The 23,958-nt window shown below is 47.5% G+C and overlaps 3 protein-coding genes across 4 annotated transcripts; 1 reads left to right on the plus strand and 2 right to left on the minus strand.

Annotated features, from left to right (window-relative positions):
• Nucleotides 1-4,635: 4,635 nt before the first annotated feature.
• On the minus strand, nt 4,636-11,171 carry LOC124678858 (vicilin-like seed storage protein At2g18540). Its single transcript, XM_047214713.1, has 8 exons — nt 10,545-11,171; nt 9,407-9,452; nt 8,455-8,504; nt 8,325-8,366; nt 8,117-8,233; nt 7,738-7,816; nt 5,057-5,128; nt 4,636-4,977 (listed from the first exon to the last, which is right to left on the minus strand). The coding sequence occupies exons 1-8, from the start codon at nt 11,111-11,113 to the stop codon at nt 4,927-4,929; spliced, it is 1,026 nt and encodes a 341-aa protein (XP_047070669.1). The 5' UTR covers nt 11,114-11,171; the 3' UTR covers nt 4,636-4,926.
• A 186-nt stretch (nt 11,172-11,357) lies between these two features.
• On the plus strand, nt 11,358-17,456 carry LOC124678855 (syntaxin-81-like). Its single transcript, XM_047214710.1, has 7 exons — nt 11,358-11,601; nt 11,748-11,831; nt 11,959-12,063; nt 12,599-12,748; nt 13,254-13,511; nt 15,693-15,824; nt 17,207-17,456. The coding sequence occupies exons 1-7, from the start codon at nt 11,524-11,526 to the stop codon at nt 17,351-17,353; spliced, it is 954 nt and encodes a 317-aa protein (XP_047070666.1). The 5' UTR covers nt 11,358-11,523; the 3' UTR covers nt 17,354-17,456.
• Nucleotides 17,457-17,907: 451 nt separating this feature from the next.
• Nucleotides 17,908-21,376, minus strand: LOC124678856 (E3 ubiquitin-protein ligase RMA1H1-like). Of its 2 annotated transcripts, none has more exons than XM_047214711.1 (2): nt 21,187-21,376; nt 17,908-19,138 (listed from the first exon to the last, which is right to left on the minus strand). In XM_047214711.1, the coding sequence occupies exon 2, from the start codon at nt 19,083-19,085 to the stop codon at nt 18,294-18,296; it is 792 nt and encodes a 263-aa protein (XP_047070667.1). In that variant the 5' UTR covers nt 19,086-19,138; nt 21,187-21,376; the 3' UTR covers nt 17,908-18,293. The 2 variants fall into 2 exon arrangements, with proteins under 2 accessions (XP_047070667.1, XP_047070668.1); XM_047214712.1 differs by lacking the exon at nt 21,187-21,376 and adding an exon at nt 19,818-20,644.
• Between the last annotated feature and the right edge of the window lie 2,582 nt (nt 21,377-23,958).

The following is a 23,958-nucleotide window of genomic DNA, read 5'->3' on the forward strand; positions in this document are numbered from 1 at the left end:
GCATATAAATTGATGATCCAACTTGTTGCATATGAATTGGTGATAAATGTTGTTGCATATGAATATATGCTCAAAGCCCTCGAAATGTACAAGAACCAACACGAGGACAAAGACTTTCCGTATATGCATTGCTACAACAAGCTCCAAGGTTGCAAGAAATGGGATGACCTTCTCCACACTCTCTTGAAGGACGGGGAAGATGGGCCGGTTGATCCAGCCGGCGCCTCCACTGGGCGCCCCATTGGCAACAAGAAGGCCAAGGCTGACAGGAATGCGGCGCCGGTTTTGGTAGCCATGGACGCCTCCATCGAGAAGATGATCACCTCGTTCTCGGTGGAGAACAAAGAAGCTGCCGATAGAGCCGCCGTCGTGTGGAAGGCCATCCTCGACAAGCAAGACGCCAAGATCGAGTTGGAGAGGGAGAGGGTGGAGGCGGCGAAGATGGAAGCTCACGCCGCTGCCATGAAGGCCAACAACGAAGCGACGTAGCTATCGTTGGCTAAAATGTCTCAAGAATCGAAAATCTTGATGGCCGACATGGAGAAGATGGACCCCTTGGCGCGGGCGTGGCACGAGATGTACCGCGAGCGCATCGACCAAGAGGTGATGGCGGCGGGAGCTGCGTCGGCGTCTCCCCCGGCACTGTCCATGTCTACCCCGACACCATCCGCGTTCATGTCTACCCCGGCACCGTCCGCGTTCATGTCTCCCCCGGCACCGTCGACGTTCATGCCTCCCCCGACGACCGTGGATCCTGTTGCAGCGACGGAGCTGCCGCCGGCTGCCGATGAGGAAGCCGTCGAGGTTGCGCTGCCCATGACCTCCTTCGTGTGATCATGCGATCATCTGGCTTCAAAGCTCTTTTTTTGCGCCGGAAACGACGATCTGGTGGCCGTCTGTTGGCCCAAACTTCTTATTCCAAAACCCATCCGTATTTGGTGGCCGTGTGTTGGCCCAACTTCATATTCGTAGACTTATTCGAATTTCTATGGTTATGTTTGAGATTTTAAATTTAAATTATCTATCGGGGCCGCCTATTTGGGGGCGCCGGTGTGGGAGCAGCTCCCTTAAATAGAAGATGATGTGCTGACGTCCCCCAAACGGAGGTGCCGGCGTTCCTGCCGGCGCCTATTTAGAACGCGCCGGTGGAGATGCTCTGACTTACTGACGTGGGCAGCACTCGTCTATAGCGCATCAGTGGCCTGGTCGTTTGCTACAGCCTTGCCGATGCCGAGGGGGTCGACCGGCCCAGGTTGTCGCCGCAGTGCCGTAGCGCCGCTACTATCCCCTTGTTTGGACGCTCTCTCACAGCTGCCGGTGCGGTGGCATGACCGTGTGATAGCACTCATAGCAGCTAGCAAGGTTTTGTTTGATCATGGATAATGACAAATGTAGAGTTTGGAGCAACTATCGCTAATCTGCTGGTTGTCTGCGGGCGCAGCTACTCTCCTCCAGAAAACAGGGTGCGGAGCCAGTACACCGATCCAAGCCAGAGGCCAAAATCAACGCCCAACTACCCAAACCGACGATTAGTCGTTCTCGCCGAAAAAAACAATCAATCTTGGGCGAAAAGATCTCAGCCAATGCCGGAGCACAGCACACATGGACCAGATCTAGCCAAAGTTTCCATGGCCACCCATGTTGTACGCGCTTCCACAACGAAAGCTACCCGAGTAGTTAAGTTCCACAGGACATTGCCTGACAGCTGGACCATATATATATGTATTAACTTCACAACGAAGCAAACCGGAAACTCTCCCTGACAGATGGACCCCATGAGCGTCAGGGCCACATGTCACAATGCGGTGCCCCCTCCAGCACTCTACAGCTCCTGGACCTGTCTGTCCGTGACTTGTCGTTCAAACTTCCTCGAGCCACCTTGAACGCCAACGCACGTACTGTACACCGCACCTCGAGCTTTACAGCTCAGCTGCTGGTTTTTTTGGTCCACACGCATACACACGCTGGCTGACTATATATCCTGGTCCTAGTCCTGCCTAGCCCACCACCATCCTCCCCCTCCACACGCACCACAAGTCTCCAGTCAGCATCATCGTCCTTCGCCCGATCAGGAAGAGAAGAGAAGAGATGGGAGGGTTCGAGCGGCAGGTGAAGCAGCGGACCATGGAGGTGAAGGTGGCCGTGCTCAAGGGCGTCAAGGTCGTCGGCGACTTCGGCAAGAAGACGTGGAGGAAGGTCAAGACCATCAAGCGCTGATCCATCATCTATCCGATCCGGATCAATCGAGCCGTGTGTTTTGATCCGTATGCTAGATAGATAGGCTTGCATGATTTTCTTCGGCGGTGCTTTGTAATACTACTGGTTTTGTTGGATCTGTTTGAAGTGCCTCCTCGCCTGTTGATTTGGTTTGACTCTGTGTATATCATTGTTTTTACTTGATTTAACTCTGCAATCCGTGTGCGTGCTAGTCTGCTAGAGCTGTTTCACTCTCGTTCTTGTCCTTCTTCCGTAGCAGGCGGATCGCTGATTGATCTGCTGGTCTCTTCTCGCCTAACATGCAGCTACCTGTTTCCAGCTCTTCTGAAAAGTTCAAGCGGTCTTCAAGGAGACCTGTACGCGTATTTGGGATTTGGCTTTCTGTAGGTGCTGAAAAGTTCCCTAGGTTTACCAATCGCTACACAAATCTACTCCGATGCCTTTACGAGTGATTTGATAGCTGTGAATTGTTGCTCTCATGAAAGTACCTCACATGTTGCTACCGTCCATAGGCTGTAGCTACGGTCTGCTTGTTTGCATCGCAAGAAAATCATTCTACCGACCATTCAAAAGTATCCCAGTAGTTAGGGCATCTCCAACCGGGCGACCCAAACGGACGCGCTGGGCCGTCCGTTTTGGGCCGTTTGCGTGGCCGAACGGACACCCGGACAGCGGCCCGCGTCCGCGTGTCCGTTTGGGTCGCACGCTGCGCCCAACGCGCGGACGCAGCCGCATTGGTAATAAAATAAAACAGAAATGAAAATAAAAAAGGAAAAGAACAAAACATAAATTTAAACTAGTTGGTCATTAAACTTAGCCCTATTTTGGGCAAATTTTACACAAAGAAAGCCATATATGGCTTTAAACTAAAAAAAAAGCAAACCCTAGCCGGGGTTTGCGAGCTCGCGGTGGCACGCCGGCAGTACTACCCCAGTGGTACTCGTCATCGTCGGCGTCGATGACGACGACGCCGCCCGGCCGGCGACGCGCTGTTCCGGCTCGACACGCCGGAGGGCACCGGGGACTCCGGCCGGGGGTCCCAGCTGCGCCCTTTCCCGGGCGGAGTGCGCGTTCGGCGGGCTCGCCGGCCCGCGCAGCCGTGTCCTCCGCGCGGACTCCTGTCGGAGCTGCTCCTCCGCCCTGCGTGGCCGGGCGGCTCCTCCTCCGCCGGGCGCGCGGCCCGGCGCTCCTCCTCCCGGAGCGCCGCCGGACGCGTGCGCGGCCTCCTCCCCGACGGCGCGCCCGGCCGGAGGAAGGCCCACGCGTCCGCCCGGGCGTCCTCCCGGGCCTTCCCGGCCGCCTCCTCCGTCGCGGAGGTGCGCGAGCGTCTCGGCGAGGAGCGGCCATTTGGCCGGCTCGTCGAGGTCCTCGCTGCTCGCGGGACGCCGCGGCGCCGCCCCTGCAGCTCCGGGTCGTTCTCTCCTCCCCGGGGCTGCGGGCTGCGGCTGGGGCCGGGGCTGGGCGCGGGCTCGCCGATGTAGAGGCCGTCGGGGCGGCGGCCGGCCCCGCCAGCAGCCGTGCCTCGGCGCGCGCGAGGCCGCGCCGTCGCGGATGTGAAGCACGTGCGCCGCCGCGCATCGTGCTCCACCTCGAACCACAAGTCCCGGTTGGGACTTGCGTCGCCGTACGCGGGGTCCTCGTCGGGAGGTCCGCCGGCGGCTCGAGCGCGGCGCCTCGGATCTCGGCGTAGCGGGCGCGGCCGGACGCCGGGATGGGCGGCACCGGAACCCGATCCGGGCTCAGGTGCCGGCCGCGTGGAGGTGCACGTCCCGCACGGCATTGGGACGCCGGCGTCCCGGAACATCCGCGCCACCGCTACGGTGACGTAGATCCGGTCGCGTACGGGCGTCGCCGGCGGCCCCATGGCGAACGGCGCCGGCGCGGCCGGCCGGCTGCCGCCGGCCTCGTGGTCGTTGGCGGATGGCGAGAACTCGCGCTTCGGGGCCATGGCGGCGCGGAAGCCCGAGCTCGCGCGTGCGGCCGGAGTGGAAAGTGGGGACCGGATAGGGACAGTCCACTTCCCCGATCCACATTTAATAGGGCCGGGGCACCGACGAGTGGGCCAGCCACGCGGACAGGGCGGACACGCGAGGACGCCGCGTGCCATCCGCGGCCACGCAAACCCGGCCCAGATTTGGGCCGGGTTTGCGTCGTTCCGGACGCCGCGGCCGTCCGCTTTTGCGGTGCGTCCCCGCGTTGGGCCGGGTTTTTGTCCGGATCGACCCATCCGGACGCGCGGGCGCGGGATGGGTCGCCCCGTTGGAGATGCCCTTACGGTCTGCTTGTTTGCCCACACGTAATGATCGACAAACATGAGCAGTGCATTGTTTAAAATTGTTTGCTTAGAAAGTTCCGGGCTGAACGGTGGTAGCAGAGCTGCCTGCTATCAGGCCTCAGCCAACAACTCGCGAGTACAGGTTGACACAGCGATCCACATACATTAAGACATCTATAGAACAACAGTTGGAAAACTTTCAAAAGTATTGCAGCTCATCATACTAAACTGATGGATACAGCTAGCACCATGTGAAACAACCGAGCAAAAAATTCAAAAATTATACAGGTACAGTCCAAGCATTTTGCAAGCTGGCGCAATGTATTTTTTGTGTGCAAACGAACATCGGTACATCAAAGTATGTTGCTCATTCTGCAGTGTTCATGAAGATGTTCGAGTAATGAACTCAGGGGATTGGACTGTCCACAGGTGACCTACTGCGGGGGAGCATCAGGATCCAACCTTTTCTGGATTGCAGCTGCGGCCTGATAAAGAACAAGCTCGGCGTAATTAAAATCTGTTCTCCATCTACTTAAATGTCAGGATTAGAAATGAGGGCATTACCTCAAAATTTCCCAACTTGTACTGTAACATCATTTCCTCGCGTAGAAGGGACTGCTGCTTCATCGCTTGAGCCTAAAATGGGGAAAACAAGAATAATAGGTAAATTGACAGAAAAAGGTGATCTTTTACCTAAACACATACTTATGCTTGGTGTTTGCGTGACAATCTATTACTGGTACTATCATCAGAAGACAGTGTACAGCCTATCAAGAACACCTTAGGACGAATTAAGTGCGGGTACAATCACAATCATACAGGTATTCAATATCATACTCCTAACAAACAAGACCTGGATTAAATAAGCTATACAAAGCAGCACCCCTGGAACTCCGAGATTCCCAATTATTTTATAAGGAAACTTCCAAAAACAGTAAGGGGCACCTGTAACCTAATTGGCAAGAGCACATGGCTTTAATTGTCAAGTTCATAGCCTCATAGCTCCAAGACCCCAAGCCCGCATTCATCTTATTTAAAACAACATACATATGCACATAAATTGAAGCACTTGGCAAAGTAGCCCACCAAGCACAGGATCCAAGGCAGAACTCACAGCTTTGTTTCTTTCATGCAAGACTGAAAGCATCTAGGCTTACATGAAGTTACTAAAAGGTTAACAATGGCAGACACCCCAACTGGGAAGCCTGCGCTGTCAAACTTAGTTACATCAAGAAACAGTTGTGAGCTACAACGGTCACGCCTTGTTCATAGGAAGTGTTGTCATAAAGATGTTTCGATGCAATAAAAAGCTCACTGCAGCTTACTTCCCATGATCTACAAGTAGCCTAACAATATAGCTGTTCTCTTAAGTACTCCCTCCAGTCTACAAGAGTGTGCTTGGTTAAAGAACCAAGTAGAACGGAATGTCATGGTTCCATTCCACTAGAATGGAATGGCTCCATCTCTATGACTGGTTGGAGGAAAAGCCATCGAATGGAATGGTCCCATCTCAATGTTTGGTTGGAGGAATGGAATGACACACATATTGTTCAAAATCATCTTTTGCATAGGAAGGTTGAGGCTACCTTCGTCATATGCATATATATAAATTTCAGCAAAATTACTTATCGACATAGAGTGCTCATAACGTATACTTATCATATATTTCAATTAGCAAGTATGCTTATTATGAACTATTAGTATATGCAATTAGTTTGTAGCGATTAGTAATCAGCATCCAAATAGCTATGTACAAGATTAGCAACCACTGTTTTGGGCCGAAAAGAGAGGAACTCAAAATTAGTGATCCAACCTAACAATCAACAATTTGGAAGCGATTAACACTTCTGCACCAGTTGCTTTGCTCATCTCCGAGCAGCGCCATCTTACATGCCCAGCAGCTTGCCCACAGCACTAGTCCCCGGGTAACTCTGCAAGCTTATGTTCATGCCACCGCCTGGTAGCCACCCTCCGTCACCCTGCTTGCCTGCTTGAGCCAGCGCCACCAACTGCTCTTGTTCTTGTGCCGCCGCAGCAGCCACGAGTGGCACCATCACAGGAGAGAGAGACAAGGTGAGAGCTAGTTATGTTTGGGTATGGTTCAAGTGAGTGGTGAGGATGAGTACGGATGGGGTACGATGTGGTGGGATTAGCAGGTAACATGCCCTCACGTGCAAAATGATTCCACAGAGAACCAGTTGGTCAGGACAATTCAGAGGTTTCACTCGGTCCGAATTTAGAGGGAATATTCAAATTTTAAGGAACCACCACATTTCATTCTACTAATCAACCAACCACTGGAATCACCCTAAAGACTGGAACCGTTTCATTACATTCTACTTGATGACCTCAACCAATCACACCCTAAAGGATGTCATTTTGGGCATCGATAGTCTCCAATATAATAATACGACCTATAACTTTTCATATTACGTACGTACTTTTCACGATAAATCTGGTATATGATTTTCACACATTTGATCAAAATAATTTTGAAGTGTTGGTGGTCAGATGTTTACAAGTTTGACCAAAGCTCATGGTTAAAAAAAAGCGCACACCTAGGCGTACTGAGTGACAGCCTTGAGCTTAGTTTTTCGCATGAGCGTTGAATTACGCAAGAGGGGAGAGAGGAAGCGCGATCTAGTGTGCTTGTGCTAGAATCTGGTCAAGGTAATGGAGTAGAGAAGGAAGGGCCCAAGGCGGGGAGGGACGGACAGAGGCAGAGAATCCATGGAAGAGGAGTTGCAGCAAGGCCATTTTGACTGTCAACGCGTGCCTGGAAAGGAGCTGGTAAGAGAAAGTGGCAGAAGAGAGTAAATGGACGGTGGAGATTATAGAATATTGATGGTTCTGATTGAGCTGGGCAGGCTAGGGTTTCATATGGGTCCTACTCAGCCAATATTGCCTTACTGGGCCATTATTGAAGGCAGATTGGAGCTTATATGCACTGGAGGGAGTGCAGCTTATGGCACTAAAAGATAAGTAGATGCCAAAGTTGCTTAATGCTGGTCGACATCTTAAAAGGAATAAAGCAGTAGACGATTTTATGTAGATATTGGAGAAAACAAGGCAAACACAAAATTTAGTTAGATACTGGAATAGGAGAAAACAAGACAAACAAACTATTTAGTGTAAAATTGGAGAAAACAAGGCACTGCCAATAAGCAGTCTCAAATTCCATGCAAGATTAGAGAATATATTAATGACGGATGAGAATAAGGAGCTGAAAAAAAATGTAGACTAACCATTCCAGTTTGCATTGAGCATTTTAGAGCTGTGATTTCTTCCTCCTTTCGACGTTCACGTTCTTTTAACAGTTCTAGCCTGCATGACAATTTTCAAAGAAAACTGTAAGAAAACAGCCAGTCCATATGTCCACCTAAACCCTAAACCCGGTTAATAAATAACATTTCCGTAGCAGGGTCACAAATTAAAGTAACTGTCACAGAGCAACGGGTTCCAAAAACAATGATATTATCCAAAATGAGTGGAACATAGGCAAAATGTTAATTACCAAATGTCTATAAGTAGACTTCAGCAATCTACACTAAAAGATTTCATAGTGTCCCAATACTATGCTATTGCAGGTATACAATAACTAATATCATGCATATGTCCACATACCGTCGTTGTTCCTCATCATTAAATACTGTTCGTACTGCTACCACGCTAGCATTCTTTAAACCATTCTTTTGCTCTTTCTCCATCATTCGGCGATGGTAAGCATCTAAGTCGTAATATCTAATAAGACAACAAAGGGAGAGAAAACATAAGTTCCACTAGCAAATATGAATATATACAATAACTATCTTGGAAAAGAAATGCGTATTACTTTTTTGATGGAAATGTGGCTGTATTGTGGTCTTCCATGAATCTGAGATGCATGAAAAATGTATGTTAAATACCCATGAAAATAAATAATTCCAGACTGATAATTATTTCATGGTATTACAGTTACATACTCCTTAAACATCTGTTTCTCTTCCCAATTAGACAATGCCTCCAAATTAACCTGTGGGCACATCACAAAAAAGAACTTAGCACATTGATAGCATAAACTAAAAAAAAAGTAAAGAAGACTGAGAGCAAATGACATGGATAGCTTGATACCGAAGTAAACCAATCCTACTCTATTGATAGCAGAACCAGAACGAATTTGACCTTAATCAAAATACAAGTTGATAGGGGACAGAAAGTTGGGCGGAAACACTGAACTGAAAATATTGAAAGAAAAGGACAGAACAAATACTGTTTTTTCCTTTGTCTTTTAGGTCAGGTCTAATTAAGATTCAAATATTTAGATCTTCCAACAATCAACTAACTTTATGAAAACAGAACTTATGCTGAATAGAAATTAATATGCTCAGGCATAAATTCTCAAATAATAGCAACATACAAAATATAATATTTTGTACTGAGAAAAGAAACGTGATCCTAGTATCTAGATAAATGTATGTACCCCACTGGTACTAACTGAATTCTCAAATAGTTGACTGTGATTTTCTTATCTGTAAGTCAATGGTTCTAGCCTTCTGATCTAATCTTGATTTCCCCCAACCCTAACTCTGAGACATCGGATGTCACAAGGCACCAACTTAGATAGACAAGAAAAAAAATCTCAGACAGCTTAGATTAAGAAAAACAGTTTTAAAAAGGTACATTCGATTGCTAGTTTTTATCTGAAGAAATGAGATGCGCCTCACAACTTGTTGATCTCACCCTTTTTTTTGCATGCATATAAATTATCCATATTTCCTAAAGAAGGCGACATCAATATAAATTGCCAGTTTTTATCTGCATACAGTGAGATGCACCGCGACACCTTGTTGATATCACTCTTTTTTTGCATGCAGATAAATTCACCATATCTCATAAAGAAAAATATATCAATAGAATGAAAGAAAGAAAATATACCTGCTTGACTTCTAACAACCATGCAGTGAACTCTGGCCGCTTGTTCCTACAGAACACATTACATGGTATAGTTCATCAGAATGCAGCAGAATACAAAATGATTGTATGTAGTCTAAAGTCTAAACTCACAATTTTAACCACAGGGATTCATCGCTTAAATCATTTAGCACGCCAAATCAATGATTCCAGAATGATTTAATCTCTACTTCCGATTTGCATTAGTCGGGGGAGGCCATTTACATACTAAAATTCAAAATTTCACATATAAGATTTAACACTACTAAAACAACTGACAAGGTGACACGTCTTTCATTATCGTTCCCCCCCACCAAGGAACTGTTACCTTTAAACTGTGATTGCCACTCCTACAGAATAATTTGAATAATAGGTATGAATGAAAGTGGTGGTGGCGTGCCTGCGAGCCCCATCCAAATATAAAAGCCAACTGGTCGTTTGTTGTGGCTGATTATGTTAAGTGGCTTCTTGTGTGCATATCTGCACAGCCCACAAGCGGTAGAGGTAGCCCATATTCTCATCATTCCTTATTGTGTCTTTGCATTTCTCTGACTTTATATTGCTACAAGAACTGGTTACTATTAATTTTCTGCATAGTGAGATGCATGATATACATATTGTTGTGAACATCTTTCTGTTTAACAGTCACTCCATGTTTTGATGAACTGTTGATTCATGCAAGATCCATGTGCATGTGTGGTAATTAACAAACTAGGTTATCACCTGTGATAACTGATGAGCTGGTGAGATAACACTGTACAAAGCAGTCAGTTAGCTGTGGAGAAAATCAGTCACCAGTTAATTTCTGGTTTGGATTGGTCTGTGCAAAGGTGTTCTTCGTTGTCTGCAGGCTGCGGCATATACTACAGAAATGTTTGACGAGCAGTGCAGCAAACAAGGCTTGCCGTACCCCGTCACACATTCATCACTAAGTACCACTCGTACTGCTACATAATCAAGTAGAGTGCTCCTTCCATATGCATCAATAATCAACAGACAATTCTAGTGCACAAGTATATAGATTCTAAGATTCATGATTTTCTACATCTAGGTCTTTGAAACTCTAAAACTAAGAAACAGTGATCTAAAAAGTAAAAACTATCTAAGAAGCCAAGATCCTCACCACATATCAACCTCGCGGATGATGCCATACTTGCCCCACGAGTTGGTCACCGCAGTCTTCTTCGCCAAATCCTTCTTTTCCTTCTTCTTCTTCTTACCCTTCTCCCTCTCCTTCTCCTTCCTCCTCTTCTTCTCCTTGTCCTTCCTCCTCCGCCGCCTCTCCTCCTCTTCCTTCTCCTTCCTCCTCCGCCGCCGCCTCCTCCGCCTGTCCTCCTCCGAATCCGGCTCGCTCTCCGACTCCGCGCTGGAACCCGAGTACGACGACTCGGACTCCGATTCCGACGAGCCGGAGCTCTCGCTGCGGCTCCTCCTGCTCCGCCGCCGCCGCCGCCGCTCCTTCTCCTTCCTCCGCCGCTTCCGCCGCTCGGCCGAGTCCTCGCCGGAGCTCTCACTCCCGTCCTCCTCCTCCTCACGCCTCCTTGACTTGCCGCGGTGGCCCCTGTCTCGGCTCCCCCTCGGACGCTCCTCCTCCTCCTCTAGGGATTTGCTGCGGCTGCGGCTGCGCGCCGCCACCTCCCCCTCCTCCTTGCCGGCGCCATCTGGGGCCTCACCGCTGTGGTCCTTCGCCATGCCTGCCCGCCGCCGGGCCTAGGGTTCCGCCGTCGCGCGAACAATCGAAAGCGGCAGCGAGGTGGCGGATCGGCGAGTGTGAGAACGAGATAGCACAGCACCTGTTTTTTTTCCACCGGGCCCAGTTGACCAGTGGGCCGATGGGCCGCTGACAGGTGGGCCAACTTAACTCTTGCCGTACGCGACTATCTCCTTCCGCACTCGTCTCCTCCAGACAACCGAACTCCCACCGCGCCGCCCGATCCGACGCGCCGGCGACCTGCCGCCGCTCCCGAGCGCCGCCGATTCGTGGCGGCGGATCCCGTAAGCCCGACCACCCCGCCCTATACGCTCGCGGGCGAAGGAGTGCCACATCTCGCCGGCTCCCGAATCAGTGCACGCGGATCTGATAGGGTGCCATTGTCTTGGCGATGTCGAGGGTCCGGGACAGGACGGAGGACTACAAGGACTCCGTCCGCGTTGCCGCGCTCTCCCACGGCTACACGGAGGTGAGCTCGCATGCCAGCCAAGCTTCGCACCTCCCAGCCCCGTCCGTCTGCCTTATCCCCCTGCACTGCAACCTATCATCAGAGCTATCGCCTCAAGAACAGTCTCTCTTTGTATGGTCCAGTGACTGACCTATTCCTTTTCGCAGTCGCAATTGGCAGCGCTCATGTCGTCATTCATCATCCGGAAGCCGTCGCCCAGATCGCCGTTCACAAATGCAGCAGTCAAGACGGTAGGAATCTATTCCTCGGCTATTCTGTTTCCTTCGAATGCTGGCTGGAACCGGAAGCGATTGCCGAAGCTTTCCTGATTGGATGTGGGGGGTCTGGTTGTCTGATTGCTGGGTTCTGTTTGTGTAGCTTGAGAGTATCAGGGAACTCGAGAAGTTTATAGTGAAGCATAGGAAGGACTACGTGGACATGCATCGCACTACGGAGCAAGAGAGGGACACCATTGAGCATGAAGTGAGCGCCAACCCTACTACTCTGCACTCTTTGTGTCTTACCTTTTCTTGTATGTGGATTGATGTTGTTACTCTATAAACTGAGCTAGTTGCTAGGTAGTTCTTTGTTAAGACAGTAGATTGCTGCATGACGCATATTTTAGAATGTTTGAGGTTCGGGTTTGTTTTACATTGCAATTCTTATGGTAGTATGCAACAAAATGATTTCTGATGGTGTATCTATCATCATGTATTCATGTGTTACTTTTGCATTGTTGTAGTTCTTTCTCAGTTCTTCTGTGATAACTATAGAAATCTGGGATTAAACTTGCCAGAAGAGCATAGGAAAGCAAAAAATATTAATCCTCGTTGTTGCACAGCTGTAAATACATGCATCTTGCTAGCTTGTGCATATATCATTGTTATACTGCCTCGACTATTGAGTTGACAACATGTATTCACAGGTTAAGGAACGTATATTCTTGTAAACTTTAGGCTATAGCTCAAGTTATTTTCTCCATTTCTTATCTACTATCTAATTACTAGAAATATACCAGGTTGGTGTTTTTGTTAAAGCATGCAAGGAACAGATAGATATCCTGAAGAACAGGATCCACGAAGATGAGAGGAACAAAAGGGCAAAGACATGGCTTGGCACAAGCGATGAGAATTCCCGGTTGGATTTGATAGCTCACCAGCATGGTGTGGTATGACTATTATGTTTTCCATTGTATCATTTACTGCGAAATATTAACAGCGAAACACTGCATTTCTCTGGTACTACCATTTTAGTGTATGCAACCTCGTAGGTACAATGTAGTAGCAAAGTCTTACTGCCATGATTTTACCCATTTTGAATGTTTCATTGTCTTTCAGATTAATTTACTATTTGAGATATTATAATATCACAAAAATATACTTTTCAAGTAAAGTTGACAATTTTGCCTACTACACAAAATATACAGAATAATGCTATTACTCCCCTTTTCCTTCTCTTTTTCGGGAAGTTGTGCATATCGTTGCTTATTTCTCTTTCCAGGTTTAGAAATTTAGCTAATCATTATACATGAATGTTGAGCTGATGTCCGTGCATTTTTAATGGATTAGACTAAACAAATCCTGGGGTATACTATTTTTTTTTCGATGAGCAAATTATTTCCTTCTACAGACGAGCAAATTTAGCTCCCCTTTTCCTTCGTATAATTTTACCAGGTTTTGATTTTGAGCGAGCGTCTCCACTCAGTAACTGCACAATTTGATCGCCTTCGGTCCATGCGTTTTCAAGAAGCTATTAATAGGGCGATGCCAAGAAAGAAGTTTAAGAAGAAACCAGAAACAAAGCTTGCTGAAACACCCAAGTCAAACCTTGTATTACAATCTGATGTCTCAAAAGCTGGAGATCATGAAGTATCTACTGCACCCTTAAGAGTTCAAGAACAACTTTTGGATGATGAAACACGAGCTCTCCAGGTAATGTTTGGATGGATGTATATTATGCAAAATTGGCCGTGGGATACTGTCATCTTGTGTTAATTTCTGCATGTTACAAAAATGTTAATGCCTAGTACCATTAGAAAAACAGGATAATATGCTAGAACACGCTGTCATCACTAAAATAAAATTTCTTGAGATAGGTGGAGATAGAACATTTTTTTCGAGAATACACCCTGGAAGTTGTATTAGTCATATAGAAGAAAAGAGCCAGAAGATCTGTACAACGCGTTAGGCAGATCCTACTGTTAACAAAGGGTGACAGCTCCCCGCCACTTTGTAAGCCTACTCTCCTACTTGCCACTGCAACGGCACCTGCTCCAGAAAGCAAAACTCACCTGACCGGAACAACCTAGCTAATCTCCACCGCCCGTACTCCTCCTTGATCCCGGTCTTCACTACTCCCACCGCCGGGCTGGCCCTGTTGAAGACCACATCATTCCTGTGCCACCACAAGCACCAGAAGACCAGGATTATCGAGGTCCAAAGGTCTCGCTGTAGCAGCCTTGAACAAGGCCTGGACGTCCACCACTGGATCAAGTGTGTGTCCGCTGCCGGCCCCCAAATCGGCTTCTTCCACCTCCCAAGAACCCATGGCCAAACTTCCCGGGCCACCACACAACCAAGAAGCAGATGCTGAATCGTCTCAGGCTCTTGGTTGCAAAGAGGGTGTCGGAGGCCACGTCGCTGCAATCTGTCGGGAGTCCAACATCGATTTGTAGTCACTAACCACGCGAAGAGTGCCAGATGTGGGTAACTGCTGGCTCCGTCATTGTCCCGGCGAAGAAGGCGGAGTACACCGACTTGGCCGAGAACACCCCATTGTTGGTCCACCGCCAGACAATGGCATCCTCTTGCCCGGGGATCAGCTGGACACCGGCTAGCACGTGCCATGGATGGAAGAATTCCACCACGCAGCCTCGCCCAGGTCTGGCCCACAGTCCCTAAGCCACTCACCAGCAAGGCCATCCTTTACTGTACGTGCAATAGCTCGCCGAGGCGCCACCTTGGCCACTAGATTAGGCGCCAAATCCAGCACACTCACCCCATTGAGCCACCAGTCTTTCCAGAAGAGGGCACGTTCGCCATTGCCCAACACCACCACCGTAGCATATTCGAATGAGGCAAGTGACTCACGGGCAAGTTGAAGGTTAAATTCAGCCCATGCCCATCGGCATCTTATCACAAGGTTCATGAGGTGTAGATTGGGTAACCCAAGGACGCCATTGCAATTAGGCGAGGTCACCTTGTCCCAAGCAACCAAGCTGTGACCCCTCTTCACATCATGTCTAGCCTTCCACATGAAGCCACCGCAAATTTTCAACAATGCCTGCATGATCTTGTGAGGGATGTCCAAAGACATCATGATGTGCACAGAAATGGCGCACAGGGTGGTCTGTACAAGGATCGTCCGGACGCCACGGTTGAGCAATTTGGTGCACCACAGTTGCAACCGGCTCGCTGCATCGTCCACCATGAGATGGAGTTGAGCTGCCGCGAAGCCTCAAATCCTCCACAACGGCTGCGCAACCGAGAATATCTAATATTGCCGGCTTGATGAAGGTGACCACGTCGTCCACTTACATAGAATTGTGATGCCGAAGACCACAGGGGGATAGAACATTTCAAAGTGTCAATTCTGTTCCTAGCTTGATTGAACCAAGCTGTCTCGGTCGATTAAGATAATGTGTGCTTGTGATAAGTGTGTCTGTGATATGTTTGACCGTGAAATGATCTTAAACTACTCCAGCTAGGTAGGTGATATGGGTTGTGGTATATGTGTGCTCGACTGCTTCTGATATGTGTAGGACGTGAGCTGGTGAATTTTCTTATAAAGAATTTGAAACAAATTGTTAAACAGATAAGTTAGAACATGGCTAAATATAGTGCATGGTGCAAAATAAAGAAAAGGATACACAGAGCAATGCGAAAGAGGTTAGGCTATGTCCTGAACCAAAGGGCAAAATTGACTTTTTACCTGTATTTCCTCCCGTCTGATATGTTCTGGCAACTTACCCAGTTTTTGTAACGGGGCGAATGAATTGGTGTTCATGTATTGCTAAGCAATTGGCACAAAATAATGTTGCCTCACATAGTTTTGCTATATATTATGTGTTAGTATAAGTCAGGTTATTTACTTGGCTGTAACTCTTGTCTCAGGTGGAGCTGACCAATCTTCTTGACACTGTCCAAGAAACGGAGACAAAGATGATTGAGATGTCGGCGCTTAATCATCTTATGTCAACACATGTTCTACAACAAGCTCAACAGATTCAGTATTTATACGACCAGGTAAGAGATCTGTTCCACAGCTTATGCCAATATCTTGTTTTGTCGGTAATACTAGTTTGAAAATTGTGCAGTGTCCTGAAAAATCATGTTTATAGAAAAAATCTCAGTTGTAGATAAGAGGCGGGGTGTATACCATGAAAAATTCAGAGACAAACTAGATTCTATAGAGAGATAACTAATAATAGCATTTGTTGTGAAGTGTATAAGTAGATTATACTAGCTCTCTCCATCAGTTCTATCAGAGCCTAAGGTCTCGAGTTGTCCTGGCTTTCGTAATTTGTCCTAAAATTGTTGTTACCCCCTCGGTGTCCATGTATATGCCTCTTGAGCTATACATATGAGTCACCGGTCCACGTATATGCCTCTTGAGCTATACCTCTGAGTCTTTACATGTGTTCACTTGTCTTCCCCGTCACACGTGAGTGAGGGTGTTGAAATGTATAAGTAAATTGTACTGGCTCTTTCCATCAGTTGAGACTTTTGGTTACGTTGGCTAGTGCATGAAGCTTGACAGAGCTACACCATCATCATGATCCATCCAATACGCTCTGGTTGACAGCTTGGTTTTGCAAAACCAAAGTATTCAAAAAATATGGTATTCCAGCGCCTGGGCATGGCATACTACAGTTCTCACAAAACCACAGTTTTGGGAAAAAAAAAAAGAGGTCCAGACCTCTTTCTATTATAGTGTGAAAATAACTCAGGCCTAGTTTGGCAACAAAGTTTTTCTAAAATTGAACTATATCAATACCATAGTATTTTAGTATCTGGCAGAGCAATACTTCAGTTTTTCTCCTTTCTCAGTTTTAGAAAAAAGAGGCTCATACCTCTTTATTCAATACTTCAAAAAACCACAGTTTTAGAGAATACTTCAGTTCTAAAACCACAATATTTATCGGATCCAAACATCTTAAAGTATTTAATACTTCAGTATTTCTAGAAACTGAAATATTCCCTGAGTACTTCAAGATTAGTTTGATGCCAAATGGGGCCTCAGTTTTTGGAATACCACGGTTTCAAAACTTTGGTATTTTATTGTAGCCCATATCCTATAGTAACTAATCCTATAAGAATCTTGTAGTGCAAATCCTATAGGAAAAAACATTAGGTCATACCTCATGAAAATTTCTTTTCTACAATCAAACACACTCCATCTTCCCATAGGATTCCAGTATACATGACACCGCAATCCTATGATTTTCCCACTCCTATGTGTTTCCTATCCTACGAATCAAAGAAGCCCTAAATCTCTTTGATAAATCTGCCAGTCCAACGGCACAGAAAGTCATCACCTTTGCGTGCAGAAGCTCTAAAAGATTAGTGATAGGTTTGCATCCACTATGTACTTCTGCTCTTACTATAAATTTTGTGCATTGACTCAGGCAGTGGAAGCTACAAATAATGTGGAGCGTGGGAACAAGGAGCTATCCCAGGCGATCCAGCGGAACAGCAGCAGCAGAACCTTCCTCCTGCTTTTCTTCTTTGTTCTTACTTTCTCTGTTCTGTTTCTCGACTGGTACAAAAACTAAATTTAGCACATGTAATCTGTTCTTTTGATCATGCAAATGGATCGAGCTGTTGACGCCGCCTCGTCTTTTTAGGCTGAGCAAACTTACGTGCTGTTTCTAATGTGTTATGTGTTATGCACATTGTTTACCGTTACACGTAAATTCTGAGATTTTGCCAAATATAATCAGTACCACACCGGGCACATGGAGGTCCAAAGGTGACTATAATACTGATGTCCTTATGACAAGCAAGATTGCCCGGCAAGGCGCACATGGCTATGAGTGCCGATGCGTGCCCACGAAAGTGCAGTACGACAAACCATTTTCATTTAATATACTGTACAATAGTAAAAGAAGTAAAGGTACAACTACTGATTGCTAAATATCTCAAAGGAATCTTTTATATGTGATGTGCACTATGCTTCAGGCCATGGGTGGTCACACTGAAGCAAATTTGTTATCAGGCCAAAGATGCTTGCTCAAAAAGTGACCAAAAAGACGAGATTAATGTTATTTGTTATATGTACACATACACAACGAACACGAGATTTGTAAATGTATCTTCAATGACGCTGTTAGCACCAAACCACAACCAATGCAGATTTTCTTTACAAAAACGGTGCTCATTGATGCATTACATGGCAGTAACAGATATAGGCAAACCCAAACAAGCCATACCGTTCAGGTGATGGGAGTCCTTCCTGGTACATTTTGGGCAAGACGAGAATGGAATTTGCATTTCACCTCCAAATCTCGTCACATTACAAACTCTATATCAGCATGGTTCAAGGCACATGCTTATCGATCGAGAACCGTTAACAGCATTAAACCTCACCCTCTTCACTATATAAGATCTAGTATCTTGCCTTTCCTTTTTGTTCCCCTCCAGAAGCAGTATCTCGCCTTTCACTATATACACAAGCTTGTATACTGCCTCTTCAGAACACAAGAGCCTCTTGCTTCAGAACAAGAGGAGACACAACACCACGAACACAAAGAGGAAGAACCAGATCTGGTGCAGAGACCTCTCCACCTCCATCTGCTGCCGCCTCAGCCGGGGACCCAAGGTATTATCTGCGACAGAGTAAGGACTTGTGTAGTACATGCTCGGCGGCATCTGGCCTCGGAATGCCCATGGAAGCACCGCCTCTGCCATCCCTCCGAGCACCCCTCCAGCCGTCGAGTGGATCAGGCCTCGCCCCATTGGCGAATGAGGGTAGACAAAGTCGAATTCGGTGGCACCAGAATGGTGGTGGTGCGCATGCCGCAATGGCCGGAGCGGAGGGATGGGCTCCACCATGTTCTGATGGTGCCGGTGGTCGACAGCGCTTTGTGCGTGCTGGTGCTCGACATTCTCCCGGTGCACCATTGGCCGTCGTGGAATGGCCTTGCCATCCAGCGATTTCTTGGAGCTACCGCCACGGCCATATAGTGGCACAAGGCTGTCGGCAGATAGTGCGGCCTTGCACACAGGACACTGCTGCCTGGCCAAAGTCCTGTTGTCAGTGGAAGCTGATCCCACTGATGGGCGCAGCCACTCGTAGATGCAAGGCCAGCAGTAGAGATGGCCACAGAGGGTAACAACTGGATCTGCGGCAAAGTCAAGGCAGATATTGCAGTCAAAGGAACCACTTCCAGCAGTTGCAGTTGCAGGCATCTCCCCACTAATGTTCTTCATCGGCTTAGTATCAGACACTATTGGTTTGTTGGTGATGGCAGCCATGCAACCCTGATCCATTCCCCCACCTTCCATGGCAATCAGTATACTATCTGTTGTAAACTGTTCTGGTTGAAGAACTCACGGCACTGCAATCAAATAGAAGTAGAAGAGAGGTCAGCAGACGGTAGGAGTATATGAAACTGAAAAGTATTAGTCAAAAAGTGGGACTAAGCATGAAGCAATCAAGGCGTTTAAAATGTTCATAAGGTGTGAATTATCTACATGTGTGTCTAAGGACTAGATTAATACCAAGAAAGAATAATTGGAAGGAACAGAGCAAACAACACGGGTCTATTCATGCAGTACTTAATGTATATCCTAAAGTTGGGCATACAGACACACAAAACAACAAAGGGGTTCAGCTAACAGCCAGAATTAAGGACCACGCCACATCATCCTGTCCCGGGAAGTCTATCCACTTACATCAACAAGTGAGAAAAGTGGACCGGATGTTAGGTGATGTTCCTAAATTCATTGGCAGCGAATAACTAAGCACTCAAATTACCCTTTTAGTGAGCAATAGACACACTATGGAAGAGCCCATCATCTTTCTCAAAAAGCCGAGTAAACAGCTCTGATGCTCGAATTCTTTTAGTGATTACACTAGGGAGTAGGGCTGTCTTTATCCTCTTTGTTATTCTTATCCCTAAACTACTTTAGATGTACTGACACACCAAGGCTTATCTAAGTATACATGGGAAACATGAATGACCTAAGAAATGAAACCACGACTGTTCACTATGTAAAGCCGCGGTATTTGACTACCCCGTGTTGAAAGGCAGGAGTCATGATTGGCAGCTCGATACATTGGGAAGAAATCCATGGAAGATAGTTTGCATTCTATAATATGTAGCCGCAGCGTGCATGGTGGACTCGGAGGCAGGTCCTAAGAGTAGATTAAATCTGGATCCCAGCTAATTGAATATTCAGGGAAAGTAGCCATGGAAGACCAAGCAAGCCGAATAGACTAAACCAAGAAGTGGTTGGAGAGGCTAAGACGCCCCATCCTAATCCCCAACCTAAGGTCCCATGGCACATCGATATTTTTATGTGGTTATGGAGTTCCTATCACAATCGAATCACTGGAAAACAACAATGTGGGTGGGATAGTGATGTGGACCGCAAACAATGATGGATCAGCTAATGGTCTTGGCATATTCGATGGGAGACAACTACACCAAAAAGATCATCATTTAACACATCTAGTGATCATAAAAAAAGAAGAATAAACGAAGAGATTAGTACTTGGGGGAAACAAGGAATTAATGGCTCAACAACCACTTGGGGGAAATATCTTCACTAGTACGGCCCCAGTATATTTTGTGCAAGTGGAGTTCAGTTAAATCTTTTCTAAGTTAAAACGCACATCCTTAATTACTTATACCAAGTCAAACGTATATGAGGCTCGAAACAGAACATTTCCCTACACGCAAGCTTAGTTTCGAGGGTAATAGGAGTTCTCACAAGGGCATAATAGACAGTAGGAACTGATACCGAAATATGTGACCACCCAACAACTGAAACTGATGTGGTTCTTCAGAAACAAGCTGGTAATCCAGGGGCGCACACAGATCTGCTACTTTTGATTATACCGCCTGGCACTAAAATTATGCACACCATGAATTACTACTACTAGTATTTGACAGCACATAACGAAATCTTCCTACCGCCAAACGAATTCGATGGTTCAACTGGCATTGTGCACATTGCATAGTTGATCAAGTGATGAAGAACATTTGCCAAGAGCAGATATGGTGCCCCGCTTCCCCGGGAAGCAGATATGGGATGTGGTTGGGTTGCGCCCCCTGAACTATTGAAGGAAATGAAGAAGATACCTCGAAAAGAAGGCATTACCGCGTCGAATTGAAGGAATAAGGAAAGAAAGGAACACCTAGAAGGCTACCTCCTGTTCATGGGGAAGCCGCGTAGCAGTAGGGGCAGCCGCAGCGGCAGCGGCAGGGAAGCAAAACAAAACTTACGGAGCTAACCCAAGCCAATGGAAACAGCCATGAGAACCAATCCCATGAAATAACACGGCGCTAGAATCGAACAGAAAACGCAATCTACAAAACATTCGTAAGAACAAAACAAAATACAGGAAGAAGGGGGGAAAGATGAGGTTTATTAAGCCGACCTTGCGAGACAGAAATCCAATCCGTCGGAGCGCTCGCGCGCGCGCGCCGCTGGGTCTCCGGGCACCTGGCTCCCGAGAATCCGGCGAGGAACGATCGGGAGATTGCGGGGATGCTGTTGCCGCTGCGGCGGGGGGAGGAAGAAGAAGAGGGAGGGAAGGAGGTTGGGATGAGATTAGGCGACGACGTCACTTGCGGAGGGGGCTAGCCAGCCAGCGACGGGATAAAAATATATAGAGCCGGAGAACGGGGTGGCAGCGCGGGCTCCTGCCGTTGGATCGCGCGCGGACGGTCGTGATTGGACGGGCGGGCGCCGTCGGTTTGCTCGATCGGACGGCCGCCGCGGTTTCGCCGTGTTGCTTTCGGTGCTCGGAAGCTTCCTGTTGATTTTTCAATACGGGATAAGAGGAGCGCGCCAGGACGGCGGCATTGGTGCGAGCTACTGGGAAAGGATATGGTCCGCGATTCTAGAAGCCAGTTTATTTACAAGTGACTTTACTTATTTTTTTGAGGAAAGAGACATCAAAGATGTGTGCTCAAACAGTCTTCCAATGTAAACGAGTCGGTGACACTTACATTAACACAGTATATCTGATATTTATCGGGGAAACAAAATCTAGTAACTACTATGTTGAATGTAGATGGGTACCATAGCATGATAGCGCAGCTCATATAGCTCTAATTCCCGAAATCTCGCGCCCATCACGTCTGGCAGCTTGGGACGACGATCGGTACAGAAGTTTAGTCCCACATTCCAGCTGGCAGAGAGTCGGAGTGCAGATAGGCGACCGTCGTTCTAGTCATTCCAAGTGAGTGAGAATAGAAGAAGCCCTCGCGCACTCCTCCTCCTCCGTCCGCTCGGCTCGTCACGACACGTCACGCACGCACGTCGCGTTTCGTGACTCAAGTTCGAGTTCGAGACACACTCAAGGAAGCCTAAATTTTTGCTTGGTGCACCAACTGTGTTGGGTACGTGTCGACCTGCATGTGCATGCTCGCCGCGTGTCCCTGGCTTCCTACGCGGTCAGGGCGGCTCTCCTCCCAGGGTATACAAGGAGACCGATAAGGTTTTTGGGGAGCGTCTCGGCGCGACTGCTCGCTGCTGTTCGTCTTCTTCATCGACGGTTCGGCTGCTTCATCGACAGATCCGACTACACCATGGGCGACATCAACAACTCCCATGGCGGTGGTGTCTGTTACTGGCGCGACCTTCCCGGTCGCTATGTACGTGCTTTTACTCTCCTACCTTGCACTCGCTACTTGTCTCCATGTTCGGATCCGATGCATGTGCTTAGTCCGATGTGTGTGGTTAAGTATGCTTGTGCATCCGTAATCTTGCTTTCGGTAATTAAACTCACACGGAAATTGCCTAATAATCCAACAATCCAAAAACCTTATATGCATAGGCAATTTTCACCGTCCGGTTTTGTCGTCGCGCTTAAACCGAGCCCGTTTACGGTTCTCATTTCAAGAGATGGCAGAGTAAGACCCTCTTGTGGCTCACTTCTATGGGTGTGCACCGAGTTGCGGAAGGTATTCCCGCAGGTCCGCTTACTCCTGAAGAGGATAAAGCGTTCGGGGATGCCACCGTAATCTTTGTGGGTGCCGTCCTAAGTGTGCTTGGAGACAAGTTGGTTGATGCTTATCTGCACATCCGAAATGGGAAGGAACTGTGGGATGCACTGGACGCTAAGTTTGGTGCCGCTGATGCCGGAGGTGAACTCGTATGCGATGGAGCAGCTCAATGACTACTGAGAATGGTTGAGAACCGATCCGTAGTAGAACATGCTCATGAGATACGGATCATGGCAAAGGAACTCGAGCTCCTCAAGTGTGTGCTACCGGACAAGTTTGTCGCGGGATGCATTGTCGCTAAGCTTCCCTTCATGGAGGAACTTTGCCACTTCCCCGAAACATCGTAGGCATGAGTTTTCTGTTGAGAATATCATGGGTTCTCCGGATGTTGAGGAGAAGGCGAGGGCAAAAGACAAACACACTCGGAGGAACCGAGGGACGTTCTGCCGCCAATATGGTACAGAAAAATGCCCACAAGTCCAAGGAAAGAACAAGGGAGTCTTCCGGACTACCAACTTCAAGAAGAAGGGGAAAACGGAGAAGAAAGATCCTTGCTGGGTGTGTGGCGAGATCGGCCATTGGGCTAATCGTTGTCCACAACGCAAAGGAAAGAAATGTCAGTCGGACAGAACTCAAATTCCGTCGGCATGGTCATTGGCAACACGGAGGAAGGAACTACGGGGTATGGTAATATGTTACCTACTCGTTCTTTCGGTGTTTCAGCCCACTGAATGGTGGGTTGATACAAATGCTAATGTTCATGTGTGTGCAGACATCTCCATGTTTACCTCTTATCGGGCCCGAGGTTCCTCGGAATGATGGGGAATGGGTTACATGCTATCTGTTCGTGGTGTTGGCACGGTAGATCCGAAGTTTACTTCGGGAAAGATCGTGCAACCGAAGAACGTGCCGCATGTCCCTTCTATCAAGAAGAATCTCGTTAGTGGCTCTCGTCTTATGAAAGATGGGTTTAAGTTGGTGTTTGAGTCCAATAAAGTTGTACCGTCTAAGTATGGAACTTTTTGTTGGAAAGGGATATGAATGTGAGGGAATGTTGCGTTTCTCTCTAGAAGACTTCTGTGATAATGTTGTGAACCATGTAAGCACTAGTGTTAATGAAACTAATGTTTGGCATTCACGACTTTGTCATGTTAATTTCGGTTGTATGACACGGCTTGCTGATATGAGTTTAATTCCGA

Source organism: Lolium rigidum, chromosome 7 (genome assembly GCF_022539505.1).
Source record: "Lolium rigidum isolate FL_2022 chromosome 7, APGP_CSIRO_Lrig_0.1, whole genome shotgun sequence".
NCBI classification, from domain to species: domain Eukaryota; kingdom Viridiplantae; phylum Streptophyta; class Magnoliopsida; order Poales; family Poaceae; genus Lolium; species Lolium rigidum.

Coding starts and splice junctions, on each gene's coding strand:
- LOC124678855 (XM_047214710.1), top strand. CDS start 11,524: ATGTCGAGGGTCCGGGACAGGACGGAGGACTACAAGGACTCCGTCCGC. Junction 12,064..12,598: donor GGGACACCATTGAGCATGAA/GTGAGCGCCAAC, acceptor GAAATATACCAG/GTTGGTGTTTTTGTTAAAGC. Junction 15,825..17,206: donor TTCAGTATTTATACGACCAG/GTAAGAGATCTG, acceptor GCATTGACTCAG/GCAGTGGAAGCTACAAATAA.
- LOC124678856 (XM_047214711.1), bottom strand. CDS start 19,085: ATGGAAGGTGGGGGAATGGATCAGGGTTGCATGGCTGCCATCACCAAC.
- LOC124678858 (XM_047214713.1), bottom strand. CDS start 11,113: ATGGCGAAGGACCACAGCGGTGAGGCCCCAGATGGCGCCGGCAAGGAG. Junction 9,453..10,544: donor ATCCGCGAGGTTGATATGTG/GTGAGGATCTTG, acceptor TGTGTTCTGTAG/GAACAAGCGGCCAGAGTTCA. Junction 8,367..8,454: donor GAGAAACAGATGTTTAAGGA/GTATGTAACTGT, acceptor CATGCATCTCAG/ATTCATGGAAGACCACAATA.